This window comes from Eptatretus burgeri, chromosome 11 (genome assembly GCF_056783735.1).
Source record: "Eptatretus burgeri isolate ZD-2024b chromosome 11, Ebu_testis_v1, whole genome shotgun sequence".
In the NCBI taxonomy this organism is placed as follows: domain Eukaryota; kingdom Metazoa; phylum Chordata; class Myxini; order Myxiniformes; family Myxinidae; genus Eptatretus; species Eptatretus burgeri.
The window spans coordinates 16,486,152-16,505,125 of NC_140971.1; the positions used below are offsets into that span (position 1 = coordinate 16,486,152).

The window sequence follows — 18,974 nt, forward strand, 5'->3', positions numbered from 1 at the left end:
AATACAAATACAGGTCCCAACTTTATTAATGCTTCACAGCACAACCATAACCAACCCCAGAATTCAATCCCACTCTTCCAATGGAGGCGATTTTTTTTGAAAGGCGCAAAGAAAAAAAACTTGAACAGCAATTTTGACGTTTTCAAATGGATTCACCGAAAGTACTTGAGTATAAGCAAAAATTACTCTTCACGTGAACAAGTTGCACAACATCATGTTTCTTTTCACGTCAAAGATGAAACTTTTTCCTCTCTTTTGAAGATGAGTAACCTCATTACCAAATTGATCCACTTGTGTTACAAAATGTCATTGCGATCGTCATCGAGCCTCAACGTCCGTATCAAGAACATTCCACTTGATGACCCACCTAAGGAAAAATACATACATTACATACGACACACCAATCTCGGTGTATGTCGGGAAATCAAATGAGTCGTTTAAAAAGGTAAACGAGCGTTTTGTCTGCAATTTCATGAAAGTCCACACACCTATGCATCTGCCTCCAATTTCAGTTGGCATTGTATCTGGTGCTACAAGGATGGCTGATGGTTGATTTGGATCTTATTTTTTGTAAGTGTACAACTACGAACTATGAAGAGCAACGAAAGATTGCAGACCATCACCAGGACTTGTTTTATAGTACGTATTTTATAAATGTACTCTCATTCCAACTGTACCGCGCATAGTTTGATGCGAAATTATATCATCTACCTTGGGCAAGTTGTCCAGCAAATGACATAGTCAAAGCTTATTTGAGTAAAACCAAAATGGAGGCCAACATAGTCGTGCATGCTGTGGTCAGGGCTCAACATCGACGGTAGTCTTGCTGTCCGAGACGGGAAATTGTATTCGGACAAGTGAAAACCTCAATAAATCTGTGAGACTGACAGGTCAAGTTTACCACCAAGAAGTTCCGTAAACTCATCGTGAAGCCATCTTGATGTGGATACATTATAGAGTAAAGCCACATTGATGAGCAGTGCTCAAGATGACCCTTTTCTACTCGACCACCACCCCACCCCGACAAAAAAAACAATTCAAATGATTATTATGTTATCACCCCACATGCGTGTGGTATGAGAACCATCACCTTCATTTATCACACCGCTAAAACAACATGGTCAAGTGGTGACATGACGAGCGGCGGGACGACCTATTCAGACGAGGGAAAGAAACATATCTTTCAGCTGAGCAATTAATAATAAAACTGTTTTTGCAAGAACTTTATCACTTAAACACTGTGAGTGTTTCTTTGTTAATTTGAACTAGTAGCTTAACAACAGTGTGGTGGTTCTACTGTATGTAGACTGCACGTGTTAATTGACTTGACCAACCGATGCCAAGGTAGGTGGCTGATGGTTTTTGTTATCGATGTTTGTGTTTTTTTCTTGTTAAGGTTACTTAGTGTATTAGAATCTGAAACATCACACAGCAAGCATTGTATTATTGACATTTACCGAGCGTCTAAAGTCACGATTCACGAGTCCGTGTGAGACCTCAGAGTTTAACGGCTGGCACGGTGGGGATAGGTCTGAGGTTCGAGAATTAAATTAGGTTTCACGGAAAAAATAATTTGGACAAGTCTGGAGACGGCGATGGTTCACGAGCAATGTACACGGTTCGCCTTTTTTATTTTTTGACCTCCGAGGGGACGCCACGGGCAAACTGGCGGGAATCGGGAAAAACGTAAATGATGAGTGTTGTAGTACTCGAAGAGCACCACTTGCATACCGACTTTCATTTGAAACAGTTGAAAACCCTAGGAGCTCGATGCCCAATTTATTGATTTTTTTGACATTTTCTAAGTTCGTGACCTTGTGACCTTGACCTTGGGACGAAAATGAAAAATGGAGCTCCGTGGGGCTATGCAGGTGCCATTGGGCTAACCAAAACCCGAAACCCCTGCCAGATTTGACAAACCCCCTCGTAGAAGATGTAACTTGAAACCGGCTACCCCCTAAAAACACTTTTTGGGCATGGTTCCACCCATAATGGGGGCAGGACGCCAATTCTCCGGAAAACACAACTAGATCATGATACAAACCTCGCACCCAAATTTTATCAAGATCGGATTAAAACCCACGGAGCTATGCTCGGGACAGAGACAGACAGACAGACACACACCCATAACGAATATAATGGTCACTTACTGACTCGTGAACCAATACAAGGCCGAGGCTCATAGAGGAGTTACAATAAAGAATGGATCAGGACGTAACAAAACAAAAGTAATAGGAGAAAGAGAGAGAGGGGAAATAACAATGGGAGGGTTGAGTAACAAAATAGAGAGACTTAGACAAATAGGAGATGTGGAGAAAAAGGAGGGGAAGCAGAGCATTCAGGGGATGCACAAGATGGATACAGGAGCAAACCCTCAAGAAGGTCAGACGAGAAATTTAGGAAAGGTGGGCTTGGGGAGGGAGGGGGGTGTGGGAGTTAACGAGAGTAGAATATTTATATTTTTGGGATGATCTGAGATGATGTTGAACAGCTGTCTTGAAGACCTGGTGGGAAGAATGAGATTCAAGAGAATGCGGAAGTTGGTTCCACAGGTGGAAAACAGAGGAACAGATGAGTGAAGGTGAGCAGAAAGAATGGGTTCATCAACCAATTGAAAAGCATTCCATCCATCCATCCATCGAGACCATACTCTGTGCAGAGCGTTGGTGCTGCTTAAGCAGTCTCCTTGGCTATTGGACACAATCCTGGACGGGTCGCCACTCCGACACAGGATACCATCAAGCTGGCACTCATTTTGCCGACACCGGAAGGACGACAGGTAAAGTCAACCCCACCTGGTATTAATTCAACAGAAAGTGGGATTTGAACTCAGGACCCAAGGATCCCAAGCCCACCACCCTAACCATTAAGGAAAAGCATTGAAACTAATTAAAAGGAGTCGGCATGGATTTATCACAAGAAAGCAAAGTTGTCAACTTTATTTGAGTTTTATCAAGCAGTTGTTGGTTGGCTGGATAATGGAAGTGTACTGGAAGTAGTATATCTAGACTTTAATAAGGCATTTGAAAAGGTACCACATAAAATGCTGAGTAAGAGTTAGGGCTTGTGGAGTGTCTGGAAGAGCAGTTGTTGTTTCGTATGCTGTCTGTGGCTGCTGGTTGTATCATTTCTGGATGTGTGGCTGTGCCGCTGATGCAGTGCCCATTACCAGCAAGCCGGTAATAATTTTGCCGACCTCGGAAGGATGACAGGCTGAGTCAACCCACCTGTTGTTATTCCAACGAGACAATGGGGGCTCAAACTCAAGACCCTAAGATATCAAGCCAGCCACCCTAACCATTAAACAAACACCAAGCTTTTGATAGAGTCGTGAACTGGATTGAAAGCTAGAGTCCTGATAGGAAGCAATGAGTAACTGTGAATGGGAGGGTGTCAGGAAGTTGGACAGGTACAATGGTTGACAGGACAGGTAAAAAGCTAAAACCACTCCAATTTCGTGGACACGATGGAAAAAAAAAATAAACATTAAAGTTGAGCCCTGGTGGTTTGTACAGTGCTGAAAGAAAGTCTACACCCCCTTTCAAAATTTTCACCTTTGTTACCTTATATTTGTTTGTTGTTATTGTTACCTTATTTTGTTTGTAACCTTGTATTAAATCAGATTTATTTTTCCTTCCTTTATTTTGCTCCAATTCATTGTTCCCTTCTATCCTGACGAGTGCCCCAATCCCTGCTGACGAGAAACATCTCCACAACATGATGCTGCCACCACCACGTTTCACAGTAGGGATGGTGTTCTTTGGTAATGTGCTGCGTTGGGTTTGCACCAAACGTAACATTTTGCATTTAGAGCAAAAAGTTCCATCTTGGTTTCGTCCGTTTCGTCTGACAAGGAGACTTGTCAGATTGTGACACGAGAAAACCTGGGTCAACAATTTCTCATCTCGGGGGTGGTTTCTTGGTCACCACCGAAGAATCAAATTCAAGGTTCGGCCATCAGTCAGAAAGTTTATGGTAGTGGTGTTTGATTAATTCACATAGCATTAAAGACCCTGGGAATCATCAATGCACAACAAAACAATGACTTGTTGCGCAATGAAGTGAGAAGAACAATACGCAGACGATGCACAGATATGTCATCTCAGGTCACGACTTCACTGCACAATAATGTCCATCCTAACATGGAAAATGATCGCTACTACTGTAACGGAAATATGGTGGGCATTACCAAATCATCCCCATCCACCCTCCCCCTCAATCATCCCAACTTGCCATCTCCCCATTTTCATCACTTTTGATCACATCAAACATCTCGGTTGCATTAATTTCCCCAAATGATGAAGAAAACTCATTTCCATCCGAGTGGATAACGACGCAGGCTGCTCCACTCCTGACACATCTGAGAGTATGATTTGCAAGAGTACGCATTTGGTGTGGGGCTCTAACCACATTCTCACAATCTAAAATGTTGTGCCAGATCAAGCAAAGGGCTGACACAACCTCAAATAAAACACCGGTGCTGTCCCAAAATCTCTAAAGCAGTCTTACAAGGCCTCTCTCTCTTCTACTGCGTAGGTCTCATGTTGGTGCTTGCACATAAATTACATGCAGGACAAACACATCATTGTTCTCTCTCTCCTCTCTCTCACTATAGAGCGATAGGGCCACCGAACCAGCTTCCTGAGCAAGGGTTATACTGGGTGGTTTGCCATTACCTTCCTAGCCATAGTTCAGGGAGGTATTTGAAATTTGTTCAGGGTGCCAAAGATAGCTAGCCTTCTCTTCACAAAGGACACTGTGGGGTCAAAAAAAAAATAAAAAAATCACCCACCCACCAACGCCGGCAGATGAGATACTGAGTTTGACGTCCATCCGAGGGACAGCAGACACAATGATGAATCGCACTACCTGTGAAACACCAGGATGATAATTTATAGCAGGGTCGGGATTTAAACCCAGGCAAGGCAGCTTAGAGGCGAAACATCATCGTACTCGTACATCAATCACTTGCAACGACATTCGGAGACAATGGACAAATAAACACCTCAAACAGGAGATCATATATTGCTGATCATTACCAAAAGGAAATTTACATCATTCTCAATAATCAAACAGGTTGGCAATTACCCAAGAGATACGAGTCCTTCATCCATTGTCGAGCACCTGCCACATAATGATTAGAAAGGTATTTACACCGTGATTGTTTTCTCACCGTATAAACACGCAAGACTTCTTGGAGACCTTACATTACATGAGACCAAGCTCATGGACCCCTCACATTCCCTTTCATCCACTCTGACACCATGGGACAAAAGGGGAAGCTGCGGATCGATAAGTATGTGCTTTGAATAACCGGAAGCATTTCAAACATGTCCAGACAATGCACAGAGCAAATACTACTCCGTGACAAGAGAAGGTAGAATGATCAAACACGAGCAGAAATGGACAAATACGACGTGACAAGATGTGAAATTGGCAGTTTGCCAAATTGCCACCGATTCACTCGAGGACAACATGTTGTACTCAGCAGCAATCACAGTACAATTCTCAGGCAAAATGTGATTAGTGGGTCCGGTGATCACAAGACAACTCTTGGGTGACAGCGCAACAACAATGAGGTGAATCGGCCAGGATTCAAGATGGATGAAATGCTCAAGTGTGTGGTTGGCTTAAGAGCCTCAGCAGGCTTCTAAGAATGGCAAGTAGTTAAATATGAACAAGGGTCCGAATGAAATGATGTGCTCAATCATAGGTACTTGACCACAAGAAGGAATTATCAATTAGTACAAATGATACATTAATTCATTGCGAGCAAATACAACCCGTCGCTTCGCTGATGGGGTAAATAAAGGGGGAGAAAGAGGGAGGAGGCAGGCGAGGCAGAGAGGATGAAGAAGGGGGAGCTAGGAAGGGGGAAGGGACAGCGAGAAATGGGGGTGGGGGCAGGTGGGGAGAGCGACACCTCCCCAGATGTTGCTGTACACTGTGGGAGAGAGGGGTGTGAGGAGGGGGTAGGTGAGAGAGCAGGACACACACACACACAAACACACCAGGACAGCGAAAGAGGTATGGGAGGAGAGTGCTGCATTTTATTAGGAGGGGACAGTGAGAAAGGGGTGGGAGGAGGAAAAAAAAAAAAAAGAGAGAGAAAAGTGAAGGGTCAAAGTGGTGTTAGCAAAGAGAATGATATGTTATGCTTAATGACCGAACACACAAAAAAAATCTCATGTCAGAACAGCTGTACACACAACGACACAACAGTTCATAAAGTACACACTCGCTGGCACATCTGCAAAAACGTTGATGTCCCAATTTCAGAAAATTTGTGGGAACATGAACCAAAAGCAATTACTGAAAACATGGAAGTACCTAACGCTCATATACAACCTAAGATCCCATCGAGTGTTAACATCGAAAACAAAACATTGCGACGAGATATACTTAGGTACAAAAAAAAAATTACCCCCGCTTGGGGGTGATGGTAATCTCTGTTTTGACCGTATCACATCGACGATTTTTCCAACTTTGAAGACACGTGACTCGATAACCAGGACGTATTTCAAAAAACCGGCCTGACCAAATTTAGATATTGTTCCATATTATCAGAATCCGAAGAAATTTTGAAGATCGGATCATAAACGGCGGAGGAGATAGATTTTGAAAATGGACGATTTCGAAACTTTGGAGTGACCTTGACGTTGACCTTGACCTTCAATCGGGTCAAAGGTCATACCGTCGTGCATCCCTCATCGACATCTACCCACATACCAAATATCAAGAAAATCAGAAGAAAAAAAATGGGGACGTACGTACGTATGGACGGACCAGAGAGACTGGTTTTATTAGGTCATCTCTAACGAGATGACCTAAAAAGAGAAGAGGGCATTGCTAATTGAGGTGTTAATAGCAGTGATTTTGGACTAAACGATGCAGAAATCAAGAAAATGAACAAACACCAAGACCTCAAGAATGAAGTGAAAAGATCCTGGAAGCTGAAGAATACCAAAGTTGTCCCAGTGATAGCTGGACCTACAGGCATTTTTTTTCTTTGCATACCTTGTCGAGGCTCATATGAGTGCTAACACACAATGTACAGCAAGGGGGGCATGAGACAGGAGGGACGGGAGCGGGAAGGACAAAACAGTGGGGAACAGAGACATTAGGAGATCTGTGGAAGGGAGAGGGATGGGGTGGCGAACATGGGATATACAAGATGGATATTACAGGGACTTTTTGGAAGGAAAGCAGGGAATTTGAAGGAGGTGAGTCTGGGGTGGATTAACGGGGGTAGAAAAGATCAAGGTTTTGGATGGGGGAAGACAAGAGATGAATGTGAACAGCTGTTTTGAAGATCTGGAAGGAAGAGTGGGATTGAACAGAGTGTGGGAGTTTGTTCCAAAGGCGGAAAAAAAAACGAGGGATGAAAGAGTGAAGGTGAGCAGTGATTCGTGATTTTGGAAGTTTTACCAGAAGGGGGTTATTGGTGGACCTTGAGCGCCCTGCAGAAATATGGGGGAGGGGGGGACAAATCACAGACACAGCAGGGGGGCGAGACTGGAGAGGAGATGGTAGAAGACAGAAAGACCACGGACCTGCCTGAGGTTAGAGAGTGAGAGGCCCAAAGACTCAGCCTCATCGCAGGAGATAACAATGATCCTAAATGCCTCTATTTCCACAGCGTGAAGCCAAGAAAGGTGAGAGGCAGGAGCACCAGCCCAGAGGGGAGAGCAGTACTCCATCAGGCTGTAGACGAAAGCTCTGTATGTGGTCAAGAGCTCAGGTGGATCGAGGAAGGACTTTACACGACGGAGGATTCCCAGTCGGCGACTGGCTTTGGAGGCGAGGTTGGAAATGTGACTTTCCCAGGAAAGGTCATGGCAGATAGTGAGACCCAGAAGCTTGAAAGAAAGGACTTCTTCCAGAGGATTGTTGAGAAAGGAGATTGGGGGGGGGGGTTCCAAACGGTCCTCTCGGAGAGACATAGTGAGAGTGTGAGAGTTGTCAGGGTTGAAAGACATGTTCCACGTGTTGGACCAGTTTGTGATTTTATCTAGATCTGCAGTGAGCGAAGAAGCTGCTGCTTGCCGGTCTGAGGGATGACCGATGGTACGGCAGAGGGTGAAGTCATCAACAAAGAGATAAAGAGGATCTTCCAGAGAGTTGGAGAGATCAGTGATGAAAAACAAAAAAAGCACAGGAACGGGGTCGAGAACGCTGCCCTGAGGAACTCCAGCCTGGACAGGAAGAGGGGATGAGAGAACTCCATTTGGGGCCACATGTTGGCTGCCACAGGAGAGGAAGTCTGCGAGCCATGAGTGGAGATGGCCTTGGATTCCAGTGGAAGATATTTTGGTGAGCAGGGCAGGGTGCCAGACCGTGTTAAAAGCACGCAATATGGCTCCGATTTCATGACTGGCATTGAGGACTTCCATCCATTGTTGGGAGAGCAGAAGCAGCATATCCAGGGTAGAGTGACCTGGTCTGAAACCAAATTGATGACAAACAACCTCACAGATAGTAAAAACCATCCCTGGGAACATTACTACAAACGAACTACAGTTGGAAGCTGTCTGGGGCTCAGCATCGATCCTGAAGAGCCATCGACACATCACATTGTGAACAGAAAACTTCACAGCCTGGTCCATGAATCATGACCCCTTACTGAAATGAAGTTGGATACTTTGAGCCCACCCTGGGAGGACTCCACTCCACGTTCTGAAACCCACATCTGAAGATAACACACACACACACACACACACACACACACACACACACACACACACACACACACACACACACACACACACACACACACACACACACACACACACACACACACACACACACGATTGTGGATACTTCAAGACCTGCGAGGGATCCATTCCACATTCTGAACCCCACAAATGGAGATAACAACCAAGCGCGCACGCACACACACACACACAAACACACACACACACACACACACACACACACACACACACACACACACACACACACACACACACACACACACAAAGTTCCGTTATGGGAATGCAGTTTATTTTCGTACACACGCATAAAATAAATAAAAATGACAAACACAAAGATTTACCTTTCTACAGAGTTCTTTGAAAGAGGAGTTCAAGTGGTAAGTTAGCAAAATTAAACTGAAAAATATATCAAAGCCCATAACACAAAATGTCGATCTTTATGCTCCATGTCTATGCATTCACAGCTAGATCATGGCAAACACGTGGTCGGATGGACCTTATTGTATTTACCTCCACCACCGAAGGTGAAGGAGGTTATGTTTTCACCCTTCTCTGTCTGTCTGTTTGTTACTTACGAAATTTAAAGATTTCGAAGTATATTGATGACTTCCGTCCACTGTTTGTTCGTAGGCACGATAACTCGAGAACGGAAGAAGCTACCAATGTCAAATTACACCACATGATTCAGGAGGGTGATGGCTAGCACTGATTAGATTTTGGTCAAAATCGGTCAAAGGTCAAGGTCACAGTGAGGTCAAACATTCGATTTTTGATGGTTTGGTACAGAATCATCGTAGAAACTTCTGGTTTGCGTCGCTACCTTCTCCAGAGACAGCTTTTATTAGACAAGGTCAGAGGTCAAGTTGACGATTTCGTAAGTACCAGTCTATGACTGCTTGTTTGTCTGTTTGTGTGCAGGATATCTCAAAAAGTTGAAGACAGATTCAGATGAAATTTGGTGGGCAGGTTGGGTGTGTGACAAGGACGAACTGATTAGATTTTCTTGATCAAGATCCAGATCTGGATTCTCAAAATTTTAAAGTGATTCTTCACCATTGACAGATAGGTCCAAAAACGATATATACTGTGGGGAGAACAAGTATTTGATACACTGCCGATTTTGCAGGTTTTCCCACTTACAAAGCATGTAGAGGTCTGTAATTTTTATCATAGGTACAATTCAACTGTGAAAGATGGAATGTAAAACAAAAATCCTGAAAATCACATTGTATGATTTTTAAATAATTAATTTGCATTTTATTGCATGAAATAAGTATTTGATACATCAGAAAAACAGAACTTAATATTTGGTACAGAAACCTTTGTTTGCAATTACAGAGATCAGACGTTTCCTGTAGTTCTTAACCAGGTTTGCACAGACTGCAGCAGGGATTTTGGCCCACTCTTCCATACAGATCTTCTCCAGATCCTTCAGGTTTCAGGGCTGTCGCTGGGCAACACAGACTTTCAGCTCCCTCCAAAGATTTTCTATTGGGTTCAGGTCTGGAGACTGGCTAGGCCACTCCAGGACCTTGAAAGGCTTCTTACGGAGCCACTCCTTAGTTGTCCTGGCTGTGTGTTTCGGGTCGTTGTCATGCTGGAAGACCCAGCCACACCCCATCTTCAATGCTCTTGTTGAGGGAAGGAGGTTGTTGGCCAAGAACTCGCGATACATGGCCCCATCCATCCTCCCCTCAATACGTTGCAGTCATCCTGTCCCCTTTGCAGAAAAGCATCCCCAAAGAATGATGTTTCCACCTCCATGCTTCACGGTTGGGATGGTGTTCTTGGGGTTGTACTCATCCTTCTTCTTCCTCCAAACACGGCGAGTGGAGTTTAAACCAAAAAGCTCTATTTTGGTCTCATCAGACCACATGACCTTCTCCCATTCCTCCTCTGGATCATCCAGATGGTCATTGGCAAACTTCAGACGGGCGTGGACATGCGCTGGCTTGAGCAGAAGGACCTTGCATGTGCTGCAGGATTTTAATCCATGACGGCGTAGTGTGTTACTTATGGTTTTCTTTGATACTGTGGTCCCAGCTCTCTTCAGGTCATTGACCAGGTCCTGCCGTGTAGTTCTGGGCTGATCCTTCACGTTTCTCATGATCATTGAGGCTCCACGAGGTGAGATCTTGCATGGAGCCCCAGACCAAGGGAGATTGACTGTTATCTTGAACTTCTTCCATTTTCTAATAATTGCGCCAACAGTTGTTGCCTTCTCACCAAGCTGCTTGCCTATTGTCCTGTAGCCCATCCCAGCCTTGTGCAAGTCTACAATTTTGTCCCTGATGTCCTTAGACAGCTCTCTGGTCTTGCCCATTGTGGAGAGGTTGGAGTCTGATTGATTGAGTGTGGACAGCTGTCTTTTATGCAGATAACGAGTTCAAACAGGTGCAGTTAATACAGGTAATGAGTGGAGAATGGGAGGGCTTCTTAAAGACAAAACTAACAGGTGTGTGAGAGCCGGAATTCTTACTGGTTGGTAGGTGATCAAATACTTATTTCATGCAATAAAATGCAAATTAATTATTTAAAAATCATACAATGTGATTTTCAGGATTTTTGTTTTAGATTCCGTCTTTCACAGTTGAATTGTACCTATGATAAAAATTACAGACCTCTACGTGCTTTGTAAGTGGGAAAACCTGCAAAATCGGCAGTGTATCAAATACTTGTTCTCCCCACTGAAGCATGATATCTCAAAGAGTTGTGGGTGGATTTGGACAAAACTTATTGGACAGGTTGGATGTGTGATAAGGACGAATTGATTCAATTTTGGTGAAGACCAGGATCCGGATTTGGATCTAATAATTTTTCAAGTGCTTCTTTACCATTGAGAGATAGGGGTAAACGAATACATAGTACGATAGCTCAAAAAGTTGTGGACGGATTCGGATGAAACTTGGTGGACACGTTGGGTGTGTGACAAGGAAGAATTGATTAAATTTTGTTGACGATCCAAATCCAGATCTCGATAAGACGATTATTTAATTTTTAAAGTGATTCTTCACCGTTGAGGCACCCACCGCACGGCACGGTTCCACAGGGCCCAACACAGGCGGAAACTACGTGTAATCGCTGTTTGATTGAAAGCACGGGTACTTTTACCAAAATGAACAACTAAGCAGCTTGGAGAGTGCTCACCAAGTGGCTTAAGCACCCAAGCAAGCACTCCAACGAAACGGTTCATAAACAGCTTGTTTGGCATGCGATTAGAAATCAACACACACACACACACACACACACACACACACACACACACACACACACACACACACACACACACACACACACACACACACACACACACACACACACACACACACACACACACACACACGCGCGCACACACGCGCGCACACACACGCGCACACACGCGCGCACACACACGCGCACACACACGCGCACACACACGCGCACACACACACGCGCACACACACACACGCGCACACACACGCGCACACACACGCGCACACACACGCGCACACACACGCGCACACACACACGCGCACACACACGCGCACACACGCAAGCATTTAAAGGCCATTTTCCCCGCTAAAGCAGGGGTTAACCTTAAATAAATCACGGTGATTAGCAATCACCGAACTGTCATATTAAACATGCACCTCCCGGAGACACTCAAAATGTCAAATATGTCTAAATTCGACAAATAAACACTTTTCTTGGAGTCAGAACTTCTAAGTTCGATTCCGGAACTTAAATTTTGTAATTCTATTTCGTTTAAGATTCTTGTGGTGATCGCATGTCCGGAAATGAAATAAAGCAACAAACGCCGACGTTTCCAGGTGTTTATAAGCATTGCAATATACCCAGCGATTCATAGCTATGATGAATTTTGAGAGGAAACAGGAACTACTTCAGATAATATCAGTGAAGAAAGTGAAAAAAACCAACTTTATCGTTAATAAATCGTTGCGGCCTGTTTCAAGTCAAGGCAATGCTGAGCAGGCCAAAAAAAACATGGTGGCTTCAGAGCCCAGTGATGTTACCTAGGATACGCCTGAAGACCCCACAGACAGCGGTGACAGAGGATGCGCCTGATGAAGGATATAATTAAATAAGGCCGTTAATTATCTTGAAAATGGGTGTTTTAATGAACCCAAACATCCAATTTTCACTCTTGCACTTCCTTGGAGTTTTCTTTGTACACATGCAAAGTTTCAGGTTGCTCGGTTTTATGGTTTTGGAGTTATGGAGGAAACACACTGACACTTATTAGCGTAAATACACAAATGGTGGGAGAAGATTGAGAAAATGAAAGTAGTTTCTTTTAAATAAGAATGAAGATAAGGGTTCCTAATGTGTGGCCCGAGGACAAATACAGGCAGCAAAGTAATTGTGTGCGACCCAGTCCTTATCCGATACGTTTCTAAACTTTTTTCTACATCCTCTGGGAAAGAATAGAATTGGGGCATAGTGATGGAAGGGAGATTGAATAACAACCACCACCACCACCACCACCACCACCACCACAACCACGGGGATCATTTTGAGTCCATTTTCTGCTTCAAGGAGGTCATCGCAGCGTGGCGCTCACATAGGCCGTACAATAGGGTTAGGCCGTACATGTAGGCCAGATGTGAGCCACAGTGATTTTTGTTAAAATTAAATCATGGAGCTTGTACACAAGAAAAAGATATTGATGACAAAAGGAAATTTCAAGAAAATCCGATTGTTGTTTACTTTGTTGGCCAAGAAGACGACGAACTGGAGAGTTCATAGAACGCCTTACTCCATGCGGTAGTGACAATAAAGGACATCGGCAAGGTCTGAGAGCGGAAAATTTGATTGGCCGTGATGAGATAAAACGTCGTTATATTTTGTCCAAGTGATTTGTGTTCTTCAGTGTTCAAGTGAATAATTCAATTCAATTAAAAATAAACGATTATTTAAAGGTTGTAGAAAAATACAAGTCTGGAGACGGCGATGGTTCACGAGCAATGTACACGGTTCGCCTTTTTTATTTTTTGACCTTCGAGGGGACGCCACGGGTAAACTGGCGGGAATCGGGAAAAACATAAATGATGAAAGTTGTAGGACTCGAAGAGCACTTACTTGCATACCAACTTTCATTCGAAACAGTTGAAAACCCAAGAGCTCGATGCCCAATTTATTGATTTTTTTGACATTTTCTAAGTTCGTGACCTTGTGACCTTGACCTTGGGATGAAAATGAAAAAAAATCGAGCTCCGTGGGGCTATGCAGGTGCCATTGGGCAAACCAAATTCGACAAACCCCCTCGGAGAAGATGTAACTTGAAACCGGCTACCCCCTAAAAACACATGTTTTTGGGGTGTGGCTCCGCCCATTCTCAGGAAAACACAACTAGATCATGATATAAACCTCCCACCCAAATTTTATCAGGATCAGATCAAAACCCACGGAGCTATGCTCGGGACAGACAGACAGACAGACAGACATCCATAACGAATATAGTGGTCATTTACTGACTCGTGAACCAAAAATTCAGAAGTTTACCACTATTTATGCAGCGTCTTTTACACCACCTTATTCAACATGATACATTAGTGATTCGTGCCTGGTGTTTGTGCCCTTTATGACGTCCTTAAAAGCAGTAAGTTTCCTGTTTAGAATGATTTTCAGTTTTGTTTGACTGCCAGGCAGGTGGAACGATTTTTTAAAAACTTCCCCTCCCTGCATAGGTGTGATCAGGATGAATTCAGAGCCAAAGTACTGCTAAACTACAGGTTTGTTTTCTGATTCATGTTACATATAAACCATTCAATTGAAATCAAGTTGTTTCTCGATCATAAACTGCCGTTTGCGGACAGAGAGACAGAGCGACAGACACAATGAAGCAATTTCTTAACCCCGATTGTCGCTTCGGGTGTGTGTGGTAACAAGTGTTGTGCTCGATTTATAAACAAATAATAGTTGTGATGAAAAATTACAATGTGAACGCATAAGAAGGGTAGCAAGTAGCATTTTCCATAGCATTGGATAAGAGCACCAACATCATCGACCGTGCTCAGCACCTCCATTTCATTCGGATAACGACGGAAGACTAAAATTTGAAGAACTACTTGCACCCATGAGCCTTAGAGACCAACCTATAGGGAGCAACATCGATGAAGGTGTAGGGAACTCATTTTATGGAAGTTGCATGAAGTGTCACGATGGCACACTGTCATAGATAGGAGGGGTGTAGGGCAACGTGAGTTGCGACACTGTTAAACAAGAACATTGCTTAAGATGGAGGTAGGGACATTCATTATTCATCAGGAAGCTATTTTGGCACATCCTCAAGATGGAGCAGGTCTTGAAGGTCATAGTCAGGTATATAGATGTCAACAAAGTCCAGAAGCTGTTATCTTAAAATCTTGAGCAGAGTTTAGAAATGTTTTCCTCAGAGAAGTTCAATGGCTGAGAATAAGTCTCAATCTGAAGCACTTCTTTCTTGAGACAATAAATAGGGATATCTTGTGAATCAAAAGGGAAAGAAAAGAGACGATGAAAGGCATGAGTGGCGGCACGACCAAGCTTTCTTTTTCTTTTGTATACATGGTCAAGGCTCATGGAAGAGCAAGAGCAGAATGGAAGGAAACAAAATGGAAAGGGGGAAACCACCAGCAGAGTCAAAGTGAGAGTGAGATCAAGTGGATGGGGAGGAGGACACGTGGCGGGGGGGGGGGGGAGGTGAAGAAGCTGCACACAAGCTATTAGTTGAAATCAAGTCTTCTCATAAAACTGAATATGAAAAAAAGTTTAAGTCTACTCTATTTGACGATGTAAAATCCTTCGAGAGGAAACGGGAACTACTTCAGAAGCAGTTGAAGGAAGGCAATGTATCCCATTTCCCAGCATGCAAATGGCACCTGGAAGAGGGAACCTCAGACTTGCTCCGCTCATGCCAAGTAGTTTCAGATCAAGGAACGCTTCCAGGAGGAATCCAGCCGGCACGTTTTGGATTTAAGATGCCATCATTAAGCTATTGCCTCTGTTCCAACATCCCTTCGCATGTGACCTGGAAAATGATCAGACATACAGTATGTGTAGTTAGAACTCATCAAGTTGCAGGAGAGTACGGAGGCAAAGGTATCATATAAAGGACAAAGCCTGGCACAGTTCTGTAAAGGCCTTTCGCAATCAACCTGCCTGGCCATTCATAGGCACATCCATCAAAATGATTCTCTCATTGCAAGCAGATCTGTAAACTTGTGAGTAAACTTCCTCTACCCTGAACATTGACAAGTCGAAGTCAAGATCAAGAGTGACCGTTGATCACCTTCACCCAATACTTCACATTGTGACAACTTTCGTACTCATGTTGCTGCAAATTATTGCTGAGAAAAGTCACTTATACAAATTCACATTAAAGCAGAAACAATTCTGGTTCCTCAAAGTTAATTTAATTTTTTTTTTTTTTTACAAGATCTACTTGGTCTCATAAGGCTGTTGCTGAGCTGCTGTATTTTGGCTGAGCTGCCACACAAATTGGCACACAGACAAATACATGAGACACCACTGGACTGTTAGATGAGAGAAACACAGGCATTGAGCTTGGGGGAAGCGTCGTCACTTCCCGAGGCACTCTGGATACCAGCGACGCCACAACAATGGCACCGCCGTTCTCACCGCACTCAGCGGGGCATTTCCCCAAGTACAAAATTCCTCCTCCCCATATTGCCAACCAATGAGGATTGTCCATCCTCGAAACCGTTTAAATGCTGAATATCAAGCAAGGAAGCAGCACGTACCATCTTTAAGTGTTCTGTATGACTCAAGAAGGATTTGAACCAATGACCTCACATACTCAGAGAGGGCACTCCAACCATTACACCACCAAGTCTGCTTAAAAATTAAAAACTGGCCTGGTTAAAATTGGGACTATAAACAGGGCAGGTTGTAGTCATTGGACATACAGGTGTTTAATCACGTGTCAATAATACGATGTGGCCAAACCACCCGATGTCATGCCCATTAAGTGACCCTCCTGAACGAATATGTGAAAGCAAGCTTATCAAACTTCGGGCCATACAGCTCGAATACTCCTCGACAGGACAAACTTATTCAATAAAATGCTAATTATTTGTTTTTACAGTCCGATTTCCCAAAAATTTCACTTTTCTCACCTCTTCGTTCTTCCAAACGCACTGACATTTTGCTTCCAAATTCAAAGTGCTCCAAAAGAAATCGATTGACATGTAGCACCAAAAGCAGACCCATGCAAATTCAGGTGTAAATGGAAAAAAAAATAAAAAATACGAGTCCACAGAAATATGCGAAACCCACTTCCTTAGCGCTTTCCACCCTGAGGATACTTAGAGCAACTCAAAACCCCAAAGACTTTGCGATGGCGACGTTAGAATTTACGCGAGTATCCTGCTTTCACTTGATCAAACTACAGAGTTCATAGAACACCTTACCCTGTGCAGGTTAAAGAAGAAGAAAAAAAAAAGACATGGGCGGGGTCTGCGAGCGACAAATTTCATTGGTCGAGATGATGTAAAATACCATAATAGTACTGCTAGGCAAAAGGGGTTTTAAAAGTGCCAATAAGGTGATTGGTGTTCTACAGTCTTCAAGTATAACATACAATTGAGATGGGGATTTATAAAGGTTGCAGAAAAAACCCAAATTCAGAAGTTTACCGCCATTGATGCAGCGTCTTTTATACCACCTCATTTGACACGTTACATTTAAATTCTTCGTGCCTGGTTTTGTGTACTTTATGACATCTTTAAAAAAAACAGTAAGTTTCCCCGTTTCGAATGATTTTGTTTTGTCTGACTGTCAGACAGGAAGACAGAGGTTTTTTTTGAAATAAATAAATATATATATCGCTCCTCTCCATGCATGTGTGCAGTGTGACCACTCCTCATTTTCATAAATGCCAAGGTGAGCCAATGAAAAAAGCTAAGAATTCACAAGGTTTCGGAAAAGCGATGATAATAGAAAACCTGTACGCCAAGAAAACCTGTAGAAAACCAATACGCCAAGGTGAACAACGAATAGCCAAGATCTTGTAAAAAAAAAAAAACCCAAGGAGTGGTCACACTGCACTTGTGATCAGGATGAATTCAGAGACAAAGTATTGCTGAACTACAGGTTTATCTTCTCATTCATGTTCCGATTTGTGTTCAAAACATGACGTTCAATTGAAATTAAGTTGTTCCTCGATCATAAACTGACATTTATACACAGACAGACAAACAAGGTGAACCGATTGCTTAACCCTTCTTTCTGCTTCGTGCGTCTGGGATAATTAGGTCACAGATCTTGCAAATTTGTCGAGATAAAAGGTTCGAATAAATAGACTAATCAGGAGAACATGAAGAATAAATTTTTTTTTAAAGGCCTAATGAAAGTATTTTTCACAATGTGGCCAAAACATCTTTTGACGAGAAGGTGCGTAGCTATTTTGAAGGAAATCAGTGGCATGTAAACCAAAACAAAAAGTCCAGATTAATCCAGCACAAAGCAACATTGCTAATGAAAAAAAAGGGATGCAATTGATTTGTAAGATGGTATGCAATTTAAAATATAAAAATATAAAACTGGTTTGACGATGAAAGAAGCGCCCGGGGCTGAGCACGCACTATAGACCGGTGAGCGCAACTCAAAAATCACACAAAGCACAGTACACAAGTCCTCCAGGAGAAGGTGTGCGACGTCTCCGACGTACAAGAATCTCGACCGCATTTGGCGAACTCTCGCTCTCGTTTCACCCAAGGATGATACTCCACTATGAATTCTGCAGAGGATGCCAAGGAATGCCAGTGTTGTGCTGTGGGAGTCAATTCCACAACGAGTCTTGCGCTGCAGGGCCAACCCTGCCCATCATCATATTTAAAAAAAAAAAAAATTTAAACCACTCCCTATCTGGGCCACCACTCCCTATCTGTCATGAGCTCCGCAACCGTCCGAGATCCACAAAAACAGGACAAGATCCTCCAACGAGCGATACCTCACAAGAACACACACAACATCTCGTGCACCGCATCACGCCGACTTGGAGAACCCCACACGGACCAGCCTTGCACCGTCGGTTCCAAACTTCAGACAGGGATTTCGACGGGAGGTCCTCTTTCCAGCCACCCGATCCATGGAGTGGCACCACCTGTTCTCAAAGGTGAGTTTATCTCGAAACGAGCAAAAACTGGATGGACCTTAGTTGTTTCTGCAGACAAAAGTTTCCACCATGACGGTGGTTTGCGTGATTTCGATCAACTGCGTTGGCTTTTGTCGCCGTCTCCGTCGGTGCTGAAGGCTGGA

General features: G+C 43.6%; 1 protein-coding gene across 2 annotated transcripts in view; it reads right to left on the bottom strand.

Moving 5' to 3' along the window:
• The window catches only part of DAPK1 (death associated protein kinase 1), a 177,418-nt gene that overhangs the window by 157,672 nt on the left and 772 nt on the right, over window positions 1-18,974 (bottom strand). Inside the window, exon 1 of one of the 2 annotated variants that reach the window (XM_085845358.1) lies at window positions 4,793-4,848. The exons of the other annotated variant lie outside the window; for it this stretch is intronic. Within the exon in view, the coding sequence (XP_085701484.1) occupies window positions 4,793-4,833 (41 nt within the window). The 5' untranslated portion in view covers window positions 4,834-4,848. Of the gene's footprint in view, window positions 1-4,792; window positions 4,849-18,974 lie in introns of those variants that run through there. 2 annotated transcript variants of the gene reach the window in all.